Below are 18,972 nucleotides of genomic sequence, written 5' to 3' on the forward strand. Positions count from 1 at the left end.
AGACTTGCGGTTGCTAAGGGGAGGGATGGACTGGGAGTTTGGGGTCAGTAGGTGCAAACTATTACATATAGAAAGGATAAACAATAAGGTCCTACTGTATAGCACAGGGAACTATATTCAATATCCTGGGATAAGCCATAATGGTAAAGAATATGAAAAAAATGTATATATGTATAACTGAGTCACTTTGTTGTACCGCAGAAATTAACACAGCATTGTAAATCAACTATACTTCAATAAAAAATAAATTAATAAAACAAGAATGTCTGTGTTTTGAAAATATGAGTGAAAACTCAGTTCTAAAGTGAAAGACAAAAAAGCTATGAGAAACATAAACATAGCAGATGTCTCAGTCTATTCAGGCTGCTACAACAAAAGCACCATAGACTGAGTGATTTAAACAACAAATGTTTATTTCTCATAGTTCTGTAGGCTGGGAAGTCCAAGATCAAGGTACCGGCAGATTTGGTATCTAGTGAAGACTTGCTTCCTAGTTCACAAACAAGTGTCTCTTCACTGTGTCCTCACATGGTGGAAGGGACGTGAGAGCTCTCTGGGGTCTCTTTTATGAGGGCACTAACTCCATTCATGAGGGCTCTACCCTCATGGCCTAACTAATCACCTTCCAAAGTTTCCACCTCTATAACCATCACATTGAAGGTTAGGACTTTAACATGTGAACTTTGGGGGGACACAGATATTCAGCCCATAACAGTAGGTACATTTCTTAAATCAGAAACAAATAGTAGCTAAAGAAGAAAACGATCAAAACATATTTAACTTGCTTTACCATCCATCTCTCTGGAGCCAAATACACAGATCAAAGGTGACTTTCCAAAGTTTAGATTTAGTTAGAAAGATAACTTAATTGGATTGGAAGCAGAAAACTAACTCTAACTTTAATTTGCCCAGGAAGGAAACAAAGGATGCATCGTAAAGTAAATAGCCATTGGAATTGGTTAATGAAAGAACGTCTGCTTTTAGTAAGTGATCTAAGAACAAAAGTCATAGAATTTTTTCAGAAAGTGTGTCACAGAGGGTGATTTGATGGTCAAAGCCCTTGTTTACAAAGTTTCCTTGGGTCTGGTGATGGTAAACCAGGGTCTTTTTGAAGAAGACTAGAAACCTAAGGAGTGTTGGGATGTGGTCTTCCGAGAGCAGCTTTGTCCAACAGGATGGAAAGTTCAGCTCAGAGTGGGGTGAACGGGGGCTGTCTTGATGGAGGTGACTGACAATTCCACTCATGTCAGTGGAAGAAAAACAGCATAGATGTGGACTTCTTTTCAAGGAAGAACACCCAGTTCCAATGCCTTTACTCTGGCAAAAATGCACAGGATATTAACATGCCACATTTTCTTGGATTTACCACCTGTGAAAGAGGCCCTTACATAGACTTGGTCCCTGGGCTAGCCCTTCCTTTCTCTTGGCTCTTGCCTTTTCTGAAGTTGACAGTTCTTTAGTGGCAGAAAGGAACACTGGTACAGGAAGGAATGGAAGAGATGAAGGAGGTATCATGTCCATCTTTTTCATCCTGGATCTCAGATTCAGAGGTTTCAAATAATCCTACTTCTCATTTCAAGGTGCATTGTCATCGTTGTCTGGGTAGGGTTCCTCTTGTGACTGACTGATTTCTTAAATAGTTTGCTTATTATCTCCTCTTCCCTTATCTGCTTCCCTTTAAGCCTTCTCCCAAAGGCAACTATTATTATGTGTTTAATGTGTATCTGTGTGTATGCTTCTTGCAAAATATATATAATTGTTTTGTGTACATGTATTTTTAATTGAGTGGTACTGCAGTATATCTCTCATTCTGTTCCTTTTCTTTTGCTTCAGCAGATGCCTCTGAGATCTATTTATATTGCTGTGTGTACTTTTCATCCATTGTTTTTAACTGTTGCATAATATTCCATGATGTATATCTACCATTTTAACAATCCACTGGCCAAGAGATGGATAACCAATTGTCTCTAACTCCCTGCTACCACAGATAATGCTGTCTCTTAATGAATCTGAGTGAGAAGGTCTCTGGGATATATACTGAGGGATGGAAATGCTGTGCCATAGAATATGAATATGTTTAATTTGACTATAGTTCCAGATTGTTTTCCAAAATGGATGATCTAATCTGTACCTCCTATAGCAGAGGGCCAAAAACGTATTCACAAATTCTCATCAAAAGGTGGAAACTATTTCTCTTCCCTTGGAATCTGATTTGACTTGTGACTTACTTTGAACTGTAGAACATGGCAGAAAATACATTATTTGAGTTCTGAGTTAGGGCCTTGAGAGTTCTTGCAACTCTTATTGCTGAGCTGGGACCTTTCCGCCATCATGTGAACAAGCCCGGGCTAGCCAGCTGGAGGATGAGCGACCAGGCAGAGAGAGGACCCAGGTGCCGCAGACACTTTGGCTGAGGCCCCAGACATGGGAGTGAGTGGAGAGTAGTGGGAACAGAGAGTAGGCTGCCTGGCAGAGCCCAGTCCAGATTGCAAACCCACAGAATTGTGAGCTAAATAAAATGTTTGTTGTTTTAAGCTACTAAGTTTTGGGTGTTGTGCTATGCAGCAATAGATAAGTGATATTTCCCCCCCGACATATCTCACATTCCCACCAACGCTCGATATAATCTAGCTTTCTTATTTTTATTCATCTTATAGGTATAAATAATATTTTATTTAATTTGGATTTTTAGAAGTATACTAATAAAATTGAATATTTCTGCATGTGCCTGGTGGACTTTGGGCTTCCTCTTCTTAAATTGCCTGTTCATATTCTTTGCCCCTTTTTCTTATGAAGTTGCTGACTTTTTCTTGATGATTTTTTGTTCTTGTATATTAGGGATATTAATCCTTTTCCATTTTTAGACACTATAAATATCTTCTACTATTCTGTAATCTATTAATTTTTATCCGTGATGGGCTTTGTTTAATAAAACTCCTTAATTTTTTTTTAACATCTTTATTGGGGTATAATTGCTTTACAATGGTGTGTTAGTTTCTGCTTTACAACAAAGTGAATCAGTTATACATATACATATGTTCCCATATCTCTTCCCTCTTGCGTCTCCCTCCCTCCCACCCTCCCTATCCCACCCCTCCAGGTGGTCACAAAGCACTGAGCTGATCTCTCTGTGCTATGTGGCTGCTTCCCACTAGCTATCTACCTTACGTAAAACTCCTTAATTTTTATGTAATCAAATGCCTTAAGCTTTTGCCTTATGGTTTGTGTCTGTAAATTTTTTAAATTGAAGTATAGTTGATGTACAATATTATATAAGTTACAGGTGTTACAGTATAGTGATTCACAAGTTTTAAAGGTTATACTCGATTTATAGTTTTTATAAAATATTGGCTATATTCTCTGTGTTATACAATATATACTTGTAGCTTATTTTATATGTAATAGTTTGTCCCTCTTAATCCCCTACCACTATATTTCCTCTCATCACCCACTGGTAACCACTAGTATTTTCTCTATATCTGAGTCTGTTTCTGTTTTGTTATATTCACTAGCTTGTTGTATTTTTTAGATTCCATATATAGGTGATATCATAGAGTATTTGTCTTTCTCTGCCAAGGTTTGTCAAGGTTTGTTTAAGAAATGCTTCTTAACTTCTAGGGTCATAAAGACATCCTACTACAATTTCCCCCATTAATTTTAGAGTTCTCCCTCAGATAATTAGAACCTTCATTCATCTTGAAACCACTCTGCTAGTTGAGAGGTGAAAAGGGCATTTTCCACCCTGGTCCCAAACTGGATTTTCTTTTTCTTCATAATGAGTCAGTTCTCCCAACACCATCTGTTGAGCAATGCATTCTTTCCCCCATTGAGCTGTGGTGACACCTTTGTTGTGTATTAATTTCTCATGTGCAAATGGCACTACGTTAGCTCTTCTAGTCCACTGGCCAATCTTTCAGTCAGTCTTGTGTTAATATAACACTGTTTTTGTTTGTTTGTTCTGTTTTGTTTTTACAATGGCAGGAGGTTTGATATTTTATTCTTATGTTCTAGGCATTCAGCCATGTGCTTTCTTTTTTTAAATAAATTTATTTGTATTATTTTTGGCTGCGTTGGGTCTTCACTGCTGTGCATGGGCTTTCTCTAGTTGCTGTGAGCGGGGGCTACTCTTCGTTGGAGCACGGGCTTGGCGCGCAGTCTTCAGTAGTTATGGCACGTGGGCTCAGTAGTTGTGGCTTGCAGGCTCTAGAGTGCAGGCTCAGTAGTTGTGGCACACGGGCTTAGTTGCTCCGTGGCATGTGGGATCTTCCAGGACCAGGGATCGAACCTGTGTCCCCTGAATTGGCAGGCGGATTCTTTTTTTTTTTGTGGTACGCGTGCCTCTCACTGTTGTGGCCTCTCCCATTGCGGAGCACAGGCTCCAGATGCACAGGCTCAGCGGCTGTGGCTCACGGGCCCAGCCACTCCGTGGCATGCGGGATCCTCCCGGACCGGGGCACGAACCCGTGTCCCCTGCATCGGCAGACGGACTCTCAACCACTGCGCCACCAGGGAAGCCCTGGCAGGCGGATTCTTAACCATTGCGGCACAAGGGAAGTCCCAGCCATGTGCTTTCACTCCAGGTTCTCACTTAATTCTCTCAGAAAGCTGCAAGGTCGGTATTATGTTTTTATTTTTTTAACTTTTGGAGGTGACTTTTTACCATGATTGTGATGATCTAGGTCGGTATTATTATCTGTATTTTACACATAAGGAAACAGAGGCCCAGAAAATTTAATTTCATTGCCCAAAGTTCATGTATATTCTTAAATGATGGAGCTAGGATTTAAATTAAGTCAATCTGGCTTGAGAGCCTGTGTTTTCCTTTCTACAACATGCCCAGCTTGTCAGCTCCTGGTCTGGTTGCTCTTTAAGCTCAATGAAGAGTCCTGACCAATTGGTAAAGGGAAAAAATTCATCATCTCAGTCTCTTGGCAAACACTGGCATGGTTCTAGGTTTAATTGCCTCATTTTTTTTTTCACTCAGTACTACCAATGCTCAAGGTTTTAAAATTCCATATTCTGAGCTAGATTTAGGTCACTTATGTGATAATTTTAAAAGTAAAGCTCCATGTCTTGGGAGTGATGTAGTGTTTTCTAACTATAGTACATGCAATTTAGCTCAATAGTTAAAAAAGGGCTTCCCTGGTGGCGCAGTGGTTGGGAGTCCGCCTGCCGATGCAGGCGACACGGGTTTGTGCCCCGGTCTGGGAGGATCCCGCGTGCCGCGGAGCAGGAGAGGCCACAATGGTGAGAGGCCCGTGTACCGCAAAAAAAAAAAAAAAAAAAAAAAAAGTTAAAAAAAATGTCAGAAACCTAGGTCCTCACAATGTAGGAGACAGTGTTGTTATTACCCACTCTCTTCCTTTTCAGCAGAACTCAGATTTTATTCAGATGATTGCGAATTCCCTGGCAGTCCAGTGGCTAGGACTTGGTGCTTTTACTGTGTGGGCCTGGGTTCGATCCCTGATCGGGAAACTAAGATTCTGCAAGGCGCAGGGCAGCCAAGAAAAAGAAAATTTTTTTATTCAGATAATGTACACCCTAGTCAACCAGGTGCTGCATATAAGCCAATCACGGTCATTCTACTCCCCTTGCCATCAGTTGGTTTAGGTATGAGCATCAACCCATTTCTGGCAAGTAAGACATGAAGAGAAAGTCTGATAGAGTGGCTTCTAGGAAGTTTTCTTCTTAAAAAAAAATGATATACAAGCTTTCAGGAACAAAGGAACACTTTTTCCTCTGGTGTGATGTTGGGAGCTGTGGTAGCCATTTTGTGACTGTGAGGGAAATTAGCCTGAGGAGCAGGCTGACCCACTGAAGGTGGCAGAGCAGAGTGATGGAGAGAACCTGGGTCTTTGATGAGACTGAGCTGCTAAATTAACAAGTCCTGGGACAGTCTTGCCTCTGAACTTCTTGATGAGTGAAACAATAAAATTTCCTTACAGTGTAAGTCACACAAGTGACGAGGCTCCTGTCAGTTGCAGCTAAAGGTATCCTATACGTGCTTCCTAAGGTGATGTAAGTATAAGTCCTCAAATATCTCTTGTGAATTTAAGTCAAGAATGTGACCTCTGTATGGGCTAACCACATGCACTTGCTCCTGCTCCAGGTAGGGAGTAGGGGAGTGAACAGGGCATATCGTACCACAGTTCCCATATGCCTGCCTTCTATCCCATCCCCTCTCATCTCCAAGGAGCTTACTGTCTAGTAGGGAAGACAGAAAAATGACATGACAGTGGGTGAAGACCTGCCTGGGACTAAGTGTAAAGTACAGGGTAGCCCAAAGGATTGAGAGACCCACTTATCTGGGATGCATATCCAGGAACAGAATTGCTGGATTATCAGGTAAGGGCATGAGAATGGTTGGGGCAGGAGTGGGCTAAGGTGTCAGAGGAAGAGCCTTGAGTTGGGTGTTGTGCATAGGAATTATCCGGGGGAGGCCTGGGAGGAACAGTATTCCAAGTTGAGAGGAGGTGTACGTTAAGAGATGGAGACAGGACTTCCCAGGTGGTGCAGTGGTTGAGAGTCCGCCTGCCGATGCAGGGAACACGGGTTCGTGCCCCGGTCCGGGAGGATCCCACATGCCGTGGAGCGGCTGGGCCCATGAGCCATGGCCGCTGAGCTTGTGCGTCCGGAGCCTGTGCTCTGCAGCGGGAGAGGCCACAGCAGTGAGAGGCCCGCGTACCGCAAAAAAAAAAAAAGAAAAAGAGATGGAAACAGGCCCCCGAAGGGGAGCTTGAATCCTTGGTGTGGCTGGAGCACAAGGTTATCAGGACACAGAGAACGGGCCTGAAAAGAAGGCATTTTCCTGTTCCTCCAAAGAGGTGAAAGAGTCTCTTTTTCTGTGAGAAGTGATGTGATATGTGCTCAAGTTAAACAAAGTATGAAAACGCTTCTTTGTGAGTTAGCTAATACATGTCGATATAGAAAAAATGTTTATATGAGAATTTTAGAAATGGGTCTTTGGAATGATTGTTTATTGGAGGATATTAAAAATGTCATTATTTGTCTCTTTGCTCATTTGTTGAATAAACAATAGACTGAAATAGACCAAAGGGTCTATATTAAAAAGTAAGTTTCCTCCCACCTCTGATCCCCAGCATCTTACATTTCCTTTCCTGATGGCGAGCACAGTGGCCAGTGTTTAAAGAACTGTATATATGCATAACAAGCATTTTGTATTATCTACTGTTGTGTAACAATTTATACCAGAACTTAGTGGCTTAAAACAACAAACGTTTATTATCTCACATTTTCTGTGATGAGGAGTCCAGTGGCCTAGCTGCGCCCTCAGACTCAGGGTGTGTCACAAGGATGTCATCAAGCTGTCAGCTGGGAAGGCAGTCACCTCATAGCTCCACCCCGGAACATCTGCTGTCAAGTTCGCTCAAGGCCTTGTTGGCAGGATTTAGTTCCTCACAGGTTGTTGGGCTGATGGCCTCATTTCTTCGCTGGCTTTTGGCCTGAGGCCTCCCTCAGCTTCATGCCCCGTGGGCCTCTCCACTGGGCCCCTCAGAGCATGGCAGCTGACTTCATCTGAGCCAACAGTTGAGAAGAGCTAGAAAAGTCAAGGAAGACAAGAAACCAAAGTTTTTTTAACCGAATCTCAGAAGTGACGTCCTCTCACCCTTGCTGTGTTCTGTTCATTAGAAGCACGTCACTAGGTTGAACCCATACTCAAGGGGAGGGGATTACACAGGGCATGGTTACCAGGGGCTGGAGAGCATTGGAGGTCATCTTAGAAGCTGCCTGGCTCACATGTGTACATATTTCTATCTATTGATGGCTTTTTTTTTTTAAGCATAAAGTTTCCTACCTTGCTTTTGTCATGCAGCCGTGTATTTTGGAGCAATTTCCAAGTCAGTGTATAAAGATCTTCTTGGCATAGCATTTTGGCCCTGCACCACACTGAACATTCTATGGATGTGCCAGAACTTATGACACAGTCCCTAAGTGATGGACGGTCAGGGCATTTTTGATGTTTTGCTGCACGTATTCTTTTCTGGAGTGAGAAGGCATCTAGGAGGAAAATTCATTCTTACAAGTGGAATTGCTGGGTCAAAGGGTATGTTCACTTCACATTTTAGTAACTATGGCCAAATGGCCATCCAAACCCCAAAGCGGAAGAATTGTCTACTTCTCCACAGCTCCTTGAGGCATTTTTTTTGCCACACGTTTTAATGAAAAGAGAAAAGGGAAGTCACAGGAGAAAAACTAGAAACCAAAGTCTAATAAGTGAGACAAATTGGAGTCATTCATTTTTAGTCACAAAAGGTGGAACGCTATTTGTTTACTTTGATTTGGATTTACCAGGGTATTTTCCTAGTGTAATATACAAACAAGAGCAAGGACTCTTGAGTTGAGGTCCCAGTGTACCTGTTGATCATTTCTGGCTCTCGTCTCACTATAATCTTAGATAATGCTTCCCTCTCTGAGGTTTGTGTGGGTCGCTAACAGCATTCAACAGTTAGCTTCTCAGATTCCAGCTGCATCTGTGGACACGGCACTCATGAATATCGAATCAAGTATATAATGAGTAATTATTTACTTTGGAAACTTTACAGCTTTGGCTGTTTTGTCTTCTCTATGGATGTTTCAAGCATTTGAAAGACAGGGAATGTTGGGGTAAAAGAAGTCTTAGAACCCAGATATAGCTCTCCTCCAACTGCCTTAAAAATTCTGGAACCCTTTCTACAATCAGCTTCTGTCTGTGTATTTTCATAGAGAAGTACTTATTTCATTAAGGTAGATTGTTCCACTGGTAAACAGTTCTAGAGGTTAAAACGTATTTTGTACATTGAGTTGAAATCAGAAATTTGTTTGTTTTGTGCCTCCATCCAGTGCTTCCTCATCTGTCTTAGGGAGAAACAAGGAAAAAGTCTTTGTTCCTCAGCTCCCGTAGCTTCCTTCAGTCTGCTCTCCTCCAGGCCAATGACTTTATTTTGTATCATTCCTTCTTCCCAGGAGTTGATTTGCAGAGGCACCACCACAATGATCCCTCTACTCTGAACACACTCCTATTCTAAGGTTCAAAAAGATGTCAAGCATGAGGGCACCCACACTGCCAGTTTTTCTGCTGATCCCCACTTGATAGTAGGTATACTTTTAAGACCACTGATTGCTGGTATGTAAAAATGACAAAGAGCTGTTGTGAATTCAAGAATGCTCTGACAGTGTCCATAGCAGCATTATTCACAACAGCCGAAAGCTGGAAGCAACCTAAATGTTTATCGATGGATAAACAGCTAAACAAACTGTGCTATAGACATACAATGGAATATTATTCAGCCTTAAAATGGAAGGAAATTCTGACACGTGCTACATCATAGCTACATTATAGGAGACATTATGCTAAGTGAAATAAGTGAGTCACAAAGGAACCAATACTGTTTGATTTCACTTATATGAGATATACAGAGTAGTCAAATTTATAGAGACAGAAAATAGAATGGTGGTTTCCTGGTGCCGGGTTGGGGGCAGGGGGTGGGGGGAGGGGAGATGGGAAGTTAGTGTCGAATGGGTACAGAGTTTCAGCTGGGGAAGATGAAGAAACTCTGGAGTTGGATGAAAGTTTGCACAACAGTATGAATGGATTTAATGCCACTACGCTGCCCCCTTAAAATGGTTAAAATGGCAAATTGTATGTTATGTGTATTTTACCACAGTAAACCAAATTGTATCCTAGCAGTCACAGCAGCATCTCCAAACATTTGAAAAACAAATTGTATATGTGCCGGAGACCTATTATTCATACACTCTACAGTTAGTTTTGGCCCCTCAGCCCCACACCTGACATGAAATCTTCATTCGATCACACTGTAAGCCTCTGGGAGCCATTTGTACTATGTGGCCCTATTTCCCTGGGCGCGGCTGATTAGACCAAGAATGAACAGCTGATCTGAGCTGGACTGTTCAGAAACTCACGGCTGTGATTTTGGAATTTGGTTTCAGGAACTTTTTGTTAGTCTCTGTGTAGGGTGAGGGGATATATGTTTGGGAGCTACAAGGTAGCCATCTTCCATGTTCATTTATTATTTATTCAACAAATGTTTATTGTTTGCTTAGGGGTGCTGGGCACAGTAATAAGTTCTGGGATTCAGCCCTGTCCCTGTCCTCCTCAAGATACAGAGCAAGCCAGACTGAAAAGATATTACCTCTAATGTCATCTATAATATGTTTGTTATCTCTAAGATTTTGTGAACTCTTCCTTCCTCAATGAGCAACACAATATACCATCGTTTTATCATATTTAACTTCCCCCTCTACATTATTTTGTTAGCACTTTATTTTTTTTTTCAGCACTGGAGCTAGCACAACTGCTCAATGAAAGCTTTGTTGACAATGACAGGACACTAGGAAGATTTTTTTTTGCTGTACGCGGGCCTCTCACTGTTGTGGCCTCTCCTGTTGCGGAGCACAGGCTCCAGACGCGCAGGCTCAGCGGCCGTGGCTCACGGGCCCAGCCGCTCCGCGGCATGTGGGATCTTCCCGGACCGGGGCACGAACCCGTGTCCCCTGCATCGGCAGGCGGACTCTCAACCACTGTGCCACCAGTGAAGCCCACTCGGAAGATTTTTAATTGACAAGAGTACCAGGACCACTCACAGAAGTTGTGTGTGTGTTCACAAGATCTACAAAGGATGGTGGGTGTTTTTATTCACCAGCTGCAGCAGTGCTACCACGTGGCAAAATAGTAAATGATGTTTGTAGTCCGTTGAGCCTGTCTGTAGAAATCACACAATTCTTGTTTTTTCTTTTTCCTTTGGGCCACTCTGCCTGGCTTGTGAGATCTCAGTTCCCCGACAGGGATTGAACCCGGGCTTCCGCAGTGGACGTGCTGAGGCCTAACCACTAGACTACCAGGGAACTCCCGAAATGACACAATTCTTGAAAAGAGTTTTTTAAATTGAGGATGAGAGGAGATTCGTATTATTTCAAACTTTGCACAGGAAGGGAGACTTTTCAGTCTGTTTAAAATGAGCAAAATTCGCATTTTCCTAAAATGAGATAACATTGTGCTAAGGTCTCCATCCTGCTCTCTGAGAGCCTCTAGTAATTCCTAGGAGTTAGCCCCAGAGGTGACCTCTTAAAAGAGGAGGACAGATACCCCCAAAAGTTCTACAGATTCTTTGACGAGGCCTTCCCTGACTCCTCTTACGCAGCACCAGTCTTCTGTGTTCCCAAAAAACCACCTCTGCTGTGGATTTCATTCATTAGCAAATAGTCATTGAGTGCCTGCATGGTGCTTGCTCTGTTTCAGGCACTGCAGACACAGCAGTAAACAAACTGGACCAAAATTTCAATCTTATTACACTTGTTGTGACACATCTGTCTCCTTTATGCCCTGTAGGTCCTCTGACAACAGGGATCTGTCTCATGCCATTTCACTGGAACCATACCTTCTACGCCTTTAATTCCCCAATAACAATTTCAGAGCTCAGTTGCTTTGAGAAGACTGTATTTATTAGGACCATTCCCATGTTAGTGTTCTGGTCAGATCAAAGCTGTGCCTGCCAGCTTTCTTCTAAGATGAAGAAAGTTCGTTTTAGATCCTGTGGTAGGCTGAGTAATAGCCCTCCAGAGATGTCCACACCCTGATCCCCAGAAACTCCAGATACTTTAATTTACATGGCAAAGGGGCTTTGTGGACGTGATTAAGTTAAGGTTTTTGAGATGGGAAATTATCCTGGATTGCTGTGGAGGACCCAGTGTAATCATGAAGGACCTTAAAAGAGGGAGGTGGCAGACTTGGAGAGAAGATTTTAAGTTTGAAACAGAGGTCAGAGAAGAGAGAGGATGCTATGCTATTGGCTTTGAGGATGGAGAAGGGGCCACAAGCCAGGGAGTGTAGGTGAACTCTAGAGGCTGGAAAAGGTAAGGAAATGGATTCTCCTCTAGAGCCTCCAAAATGAACACAGGCCTGCTGGCACATTTTACACTTCTGACCTACAGAACTATAAGATAATACATTTGTGTTGCTATAAGCTGCTAACTTTGAGGTAATTGTTCTGACAGCAACAGGAAGTTAATAGAGATTTCTGCCCGTCCTCCCTCTAATGAGCAGGACATTTCTACTCTGTTCCCTTATTTTCCCAAGTCATGGAGGTGTCCTGGGGTTTCTTAACACAAGCCTGTAATAGTGTTTCTGTCATAGGGTTGTCTGACCATTGGCAGTCTTTGGAATATCCTCAGGGTCCCCAGGTTTTCTATGAGAATTAAAAATTCTGTATTTTCAGTTCCATGCTTGGCTAAAAAATTAATATATAATTAATATATATTAATTAATAATTCAACTTACAACCCCAAAGTCAGCCTCATCCTCGTAAGAACACTAAAAGCATTCTCATCAAAGTCAGGAACAAGACAGGGATATCCATCAGTGCCATTCTTACTTATTGTTATGCTGGATGCACTGGCTAATGTTATTACACAAAAGATAGAAAAAAAAAAGTGGGACGAGAAGAGGTAAACTTACACTTATTTGCCAATGAAATGAAAGTCCAAAAGAAAATGTGAAAAACTATACAAACAATAAAAGAATTCAGCAAAGTGGTAGGTACAACATTCATTCATAGTAATCAACATATAAAATTACCTAGGACACATATAAATAATGGAAAAACATCCTATTTGCAGTAACAAAAAATTAAAAAAACTAAGAATTAGGGTAACAAGAAATGTGCAAAGTCAATACAAAGGAAGCAGAACAAAACTTGGAAAAGGAGAAAAGTATGCCATGTTCCTTAAGAGAAAGACTTACCATGATAGCGCTGTGAAAAGAGAGTCTTATGTGCTTAAGACCACTGCAGCTGGGCTTCTGTTGTTGGCAACCAAATGAAATTGATCAGAGAAATAGTCTTATTTTCTCTCCATAACTTTATTCTCCACCTAGCCTTTATATTATCTGGTGGTCCAAGCCAAGCCCACCTTTGGACTGCCAGGCCATGGCAAGTGAGTTCTCCCTAGGAGATGTTGCCCTCTGCTCGTTGTTGTGACTTGCGCTGGGCACCTTCAGTCCTCCTTTGTCACACACACACACAAACTTAGAAACACACATTTCCACAATACCCTATCTGGACCATCCTAGGTTTTACTCTATTGTTGATACAATAATTGTTACACAGTAAGGGTAATCTCCCCAGGATCAAAGCTAAAATAGCAATTTTTATTATCGTCAACATGTTACCAGACCATTCTTGGGCTATATGCTTTCTGACACTGTTTTGTTTTTTGTTTTTTTTTGCGGTACACAGGTCTCTCACTGTTGTGGCCTCTCCCATTGCGGAGCACAGGCTCCGGGGGCGCAGGCTCAGCTGCCATGGCTCACGGGCCCAGCTGCTCCGCGGCATGTGGGATCTTCCCGGACCGGGGCACGAACCCGCGTCCCCTGCATCGGCAGACGGACTCTCAACCACTGCGTCACCAGGGAAGCCCCTGACACTGTTTTTTATATACTTCTTACCTCCTTACATCCTGGGCATTGTAGTTAAAAAAAATTCCACCGCTAATTACTATTGTCAAAGGAATTCTATATATCATCAATAAGTACATTTTTTTTGCTGGGGGGGGAGAAAAGGGAGAAGCTGTTATTGCCACTGAAATTTTACTTGTCAGGGTAGCATTGGGGGGTGGGGCAGGCGATCAGGTTAATCAGAAAGAATCTTCCAGTCCACACAGACCACACCCTCCTTGGAGGCTCTTACCTATCCCTAGAAGCGGCTAGGATCTCTCAGCAGATAAGCTAAGTTGGATTTTTACCTCTCCCTTCCTCCCTTTTATCTGCTTTCTGCAGAACCTGGCACATGCTAGAAATTCAGTAACTGCCAAATGAACAAATGGATGGGATTGTCCTTTCACCAACCTATATCCTGAAGCCTAAAGAGCAGGGAGAGCTGCTTAAACATTCTCTAGAAAGAAAGTGCCACCAAGTAGGAGCGGTTCACTGGCACAATAGAGGAGATGTTAGCCTTAGGGCAATCATTTTTAAGGTCTCTACCTTTCACTGCGTGTACTGTGAAATGCTGCTATTGTTGCAGCCTCTCCACTCCATCTTTCCCTCCCCCCCTTAATTTAAAAGAAATTAAAACATTTTGGGAGGCCCTTAAAAGTAAATGGGCCCTAGGCACTGCGCCTTCCGTGCCTAACGGGTAAGTCTGTTCTTGGTGCTGGGGGACTGATTATTAAATATTTTGATCATTACCCCTGCTGAGACTTACACGGTACATGAGAAGTAGATAACTCATAGGCCTACAAACCTGTGTGGGGCACTTGTCCACCGTGTGTGGCGAAGCCCTGGACCCCCTTCCCAAGAGCTCCCTGTGGCTCACCTCCACCGGATTGTTCCCAGACTTGCCCATTTTTCAAGAAAAACTGGAAATCCTGAGTAGAAAAACATCAAGTCTCCCAATTAAAAAAATGATCAAAATTCAAAGAAAAAACCCTCCCTGCTTGAGCCAAACAAAACACCTCTGAGGACTGCATCTGGCACTACTTTGTAATCTCAGTCAGATGTAGCTTTGGGGAGAACCCTTGCAAACAGATGACAGGTGTAGGACTAGAGAACCAACACGCCAGGAAGAGAAGAATGGTATGGGTTCAGCGTGATTGTAAAAAAGTAATACTAATTGCAGTAAATTGTATGATTTTCTTACTCTTCATGTGTAGTCACTTGGCAATAATAATTGTGAATCTAATTAAAAATTTCAGGTTCTGTAAACTTCCATTCATATTCATATTCATGCCCTTTCATCCTCCTTGATTTGTGGCTTGAGTAACAGGGCCACAACTTAACATGTACCTATTGAGGAGAACTCTGCTCTGAATCGTGATTGTGAGTTTTTAAGAGTGTACTTAATTAGGCCTTAATAAAAGCCTATGTACCATTTCTAGTCAGGTCATATTTGTTTGACTTCCTTTGGGGCTTTACTGTATGAAAAAGAAGAGACAGAAGAAGTCTATGTTCCTTTATGTTCAAGTCTTTAGGAGTAAACATTTAATAAAAATGATTTTTATGTGAAGTAGGACTTTAGGGATCTAAATGAAAAGTATGTATATATTCACTTTACAGTGACAAAGTCAGCCTGCAGCATTGCCAGAACATGACTAGGCACGGCCAAGCCCACAATTCTCCCTTCATCTCAGCTGATGATTTCATTTTCTAATCCTAGATTGTAAACAGACAATGAAGATCTGGTGCGATGAGCATCTTGAGTGCGAAACAGGTTCCTATGGTAACAGAAGCAGAGTCTCTTTCTTAGGCTTGGTAGGGGAGGGAGGTCTGTAAGTCTTCCTGGAGGAAGGGATATCTTCAATAAGAGTATAAAAAGAAATCGATTAGCCTTCAATTAGCAGTCAGGACAAGGGCAGGGGGGAGAAGCCCAGAAGTGAAAAAAGCTGGGCTCAAAAATAAATTCAGCAGGACTGGAGATTCTAAAGCATCATTCCATTTCAAGTATAGCACTTGTTACTTTCTGACCATTCCTTGTTTGCTTATTTGTTTACTGTCTGTTCTTCTACCCCCATCCCCTCACACAGAACAGGAGCCCTACCTGGCCTGCTGATTCCTCAGCCTGGCACATACGACTGTTAGTCTTTCCATGTGTCAGATCCAGCTTCCCTCATCACCACGCCAACCTCCCCTCCCTCTCCCCCCCAACACCATCCAACAGACAAAATTCTACTTCCTGAGTTGGCTCAAATGCATCCTTCTCTGTGAAACCTCCCCCCAACACTTTGCCCAACCCCTACCTTTAGAATTAATTCTTTCAGGGTTCCCACAGCTAATGACCCTTCCTTGCAGCATAAATTGAATTCTACAGCGTTAGTTAGTTTGCTGTTCCCTTCTCTCCCCTATTCCTCATTAAATCTTTTTTTTTGTTCCTCATTAAATCTTAAATCATATGAAGATAATGTGTTTCAGGCATCTCTGTAAGCCTCTCAACATTTCGTGCAGGCTTTTACACACAAAACGGGCTCAAAAATATTTTGAATAAATGAATTCAGGAGAAGGTCATGAACCCTTCTTCCTCCCTTACCCCAGTGATCAGAGCAACCTCTTAAAATCTGACCACATCACAGCCCTACTTAACTGTGTTGAGGGCCGCTCTTCATCCTTGGAATAGAATTCTAATTCCCTAAGCACACTGGTTACCTCAGGGCTCTGTGTGAGCTTGCTCCCAACCACTTCTCCAGCCACGTCGATTCCCAAAACCTGGTCTAATAAAATGGGACCGCTTAACGTGACTGGGCTGTCCTGATTCATGCCACCAGGCTTTTATTTCAACGACTCCCTCTGCTTGGAAAGCCCTTTCCATTTTCCTTGCCTGGTTTGGCTCAGGAATGACCTCAAGCAAGCTTTCCTTCTTTGACTATAGATCCTATTAAGAATTTAAAAAACCAAAACCCAAAAAGCTAAGTACAGAAAGGTTTATGGCGCTCCCCTCCATTTATGTGATTAAAAATGAAAAAACCGTAAAATGTAATTCTTAAATGACACACAACTTACATGGATGCTAGACTTAGAATACCATCTGTTTATGATTTTTCTTTCATTCACCCTCTCTCTGCAGGTAGCCGTTTTGACCCAGAGTCTATCCGATAACCCCACTGCCGGAATCTCAGGTTGGGTCAAAAGCTTCCCTCCTCCGCTTCCGGACACCACCCTATTTTAAATTAACTTGAACAGACTGCAAGTTTGCCTTTCCCACTAGGGTGTGAGCGACAGAGGTGGCGCGAACACCGTCTCTGTCCACGGAGCGCCGGACCCCGGTCGGCTCCAGATTTATTTTCTGAGTTGAAGTAAAGGCTCCTCCCCAGCTGACGACACATTTCTTCTTTAAGAAGACTTTCCCTCCTCGCCCAGCAAGTGCAACTGGATCGCACCTACCAAGGGTTGGTGCTGGAAAAAGAGTGAACTATCGACCGGCCCTGAAAGCCTGGACGAGAAGATTCTCTAAATTCTCGGGCCCAATAACGCGACACGCCACAGAGACGCCCCCAAATATTCAGCGGAATGGGCGGGCCCGGGAAATGACCAACACCGAAGTCACGTGGCGAAGCTCCTCTTGAATTTCGCCAAGTCGGCAGTCGACTATTCGGTCTTGCACGCGCCTCAGGCGGGCTCCGCTGAGATCGAGTCTTTCGGCGCTCGACTCGCCCGCGCTGCTGCCGCTGCCGAAGGAGGGGCAAAGCTCAAGATGGCGGACAAAACGCCAGGCGGCTCTCAGAAGGCCAGTTCAAAGGTAATTTCTTAGAGAACTTAGTAAGTCAGTGAGTGTATCACTGTCGTCTGGGGACTACAGACGCTTCTGGCCAGAGAGAGGAGATTGGGGTGGGGGTCCGCGTTCTGGTCGCGATGGTAGGCCGGGCGCAGACGCACCGTGGTGCGCAGGTTGAGAGGCCTGGTATCTCCCCTTAGTCCCAGCCTGGATTCGGCTCGAGACTGGCGGGCCCAGGGCGGGTGGCGTGAGTAGTTCGGCCCCCGCTTAGAACTGGAGTGAAATCAGTGATTTAGACTGAGGTCTGAAATCGGGAAAACGCGCCCCTGTATTTCAGCTTACTGAGCTCTGAGCCCGCGGGACAGAGCCTGGGAGAGGCGGGAATCGCTTCCCGGTGCTTAAGTGTCTGCCTCTGTTTCCTCGGCTCTTTGGGTTTGGTTCTCGCACGCTTTCGGCCTCGCTCAATATCCTTCACGTCCTCCACGGAATAAATAATCTCTAGGGCCGCAAATTGTGAGGGGAGGACCAATAGTGGAAGGAAGCGGGGTGGGAAGTGCAGTTCTCCTTTGCGGTGATGCCTCGCCAAGGTTAATGCTACGCTCTACACGTGGTCTTAGCTCACATAAGAGGAAGTGTAAAATGAGCCCTTCTTTGGAGGGCTCGTTTTCGAGGACTCGGGGTCTTCCGCTTCTTCTGAAAGGAAAACTTTCATAGACTTGGAAGCCACCTAAGATTAGTAAATTGCTTTTGAGTTTACAGGGAACCGTGTGCACGTATTGTGAAACCACTGAGCTGTAGAAGTCATTTAGCGTTAGTTAGGTTGTGATTAGCATCAGTTCCTAAATTGCCATCCTGGACGCGTCACTTAATCGTTTGTTTGCTTTGAGTTTTTCATCTCCAACACGATATTAAAAGTAATAGTGCCCGAAGTAGTTGTTAAGCTTTTTGATGCTGATGCAAGAAGTGTAATACTTAAAGGTTCTAAGGGCTTACATCTTAAACAGTGTGTATGATAGTAAGTAGGTTATGAGGAAGTTACGTTTACGGTAGAGGGGTCTAGTCTTGTGTGTACAGTTTGTTCTGGGAAACGTAAGCTATTATACACCTGCTTTCTCAGTTTCTATTAAATCATAGTCTTTATGCCATTTGGTGAATGATGTTTATAATTAGCTCGTAATTAGTAATGGATTTACCAGAAATCTTTTAGTTATGTAGAAACTGTGGTAGAGGGCCAGTCTTGGCTGCTTTACAACCTGCGTTCACTCCTTGTTTGTTTCTCCCCTCCCCAGTACATTCATTTCTCCTTGGTGAGGAGGGGCTCACCAGGTTGGGTACATGACTGCCCGCTTCCTCAGCGGACTCTGACGAAAACAGCCCTGCTTACTATTAGGGAACTGTTACTAAAGCTAGTGCATCCGTAAAATTCATGCACAAGCCTCACTATTTTTGTTTCTACTCAAAGTAATATTTTAAGTGTCTTCTGTTTGAGGCTTTGGCTTACATTGGAAACATATTAATGTATATATATGTTCAGGCCTCCTTCTCTAGTAGTACTTCTCGCGGTTGTGACTGTGTGGCTGTTTCCTGTAAGTAAATTGTTGGATCTTCCAGTAATCTTTTTAGTTTATATTGCTTTAGATTATAATCAGTTGATGCTGTTAAGAGATTTCCTACCGATGTCTGTAAAATATCTCAGGAGGGTGCATGATGTAGTGGAGAGATTATGGATTTTGATAACAAACAAAAGGTATTTGGA

General features: G+C 43.1%; 1 protein-coding gene across 2 annotated transcripts in view; it reads left to right on the top strand.

Moving 5' to 3' along the window:
- Positions 1-17,195: 17,195 nt before the first annotated feature.
- U2SURP (U2 snRNP associated SURP domain containing) overlaps positions 17,196-18,972 on the top strand; it is a 51,797-nt gene continuing 50,020 nt past the window's right edge. For both annotated transcript variants that reach the window (XM_065876224.1, XM_065876225.1), the window contains exon 1: positions 17,196-17,240. In XM_065876224.1, the coding sequence (XP_065732296.1) occupies positions 17,196-17,240 (45 nt within the window). The remainder of the gene's footprint in view (positions 17,241-18,972) is intronic.

Source organism: Phocoena phocoena, chromosome 4 (assembly GCF_963924675.1).
Source record: "Phocoena phocoena chromosome 4, mPhoPho1.1, whole genome shotgun sequence".
Classification (NCBI taxonomy): Eukaryota; Metazoa; Chordata; class Mammalia; order Artiodactyla; family Phocoenidae; genus Phocoena; species Phocoena phocoena.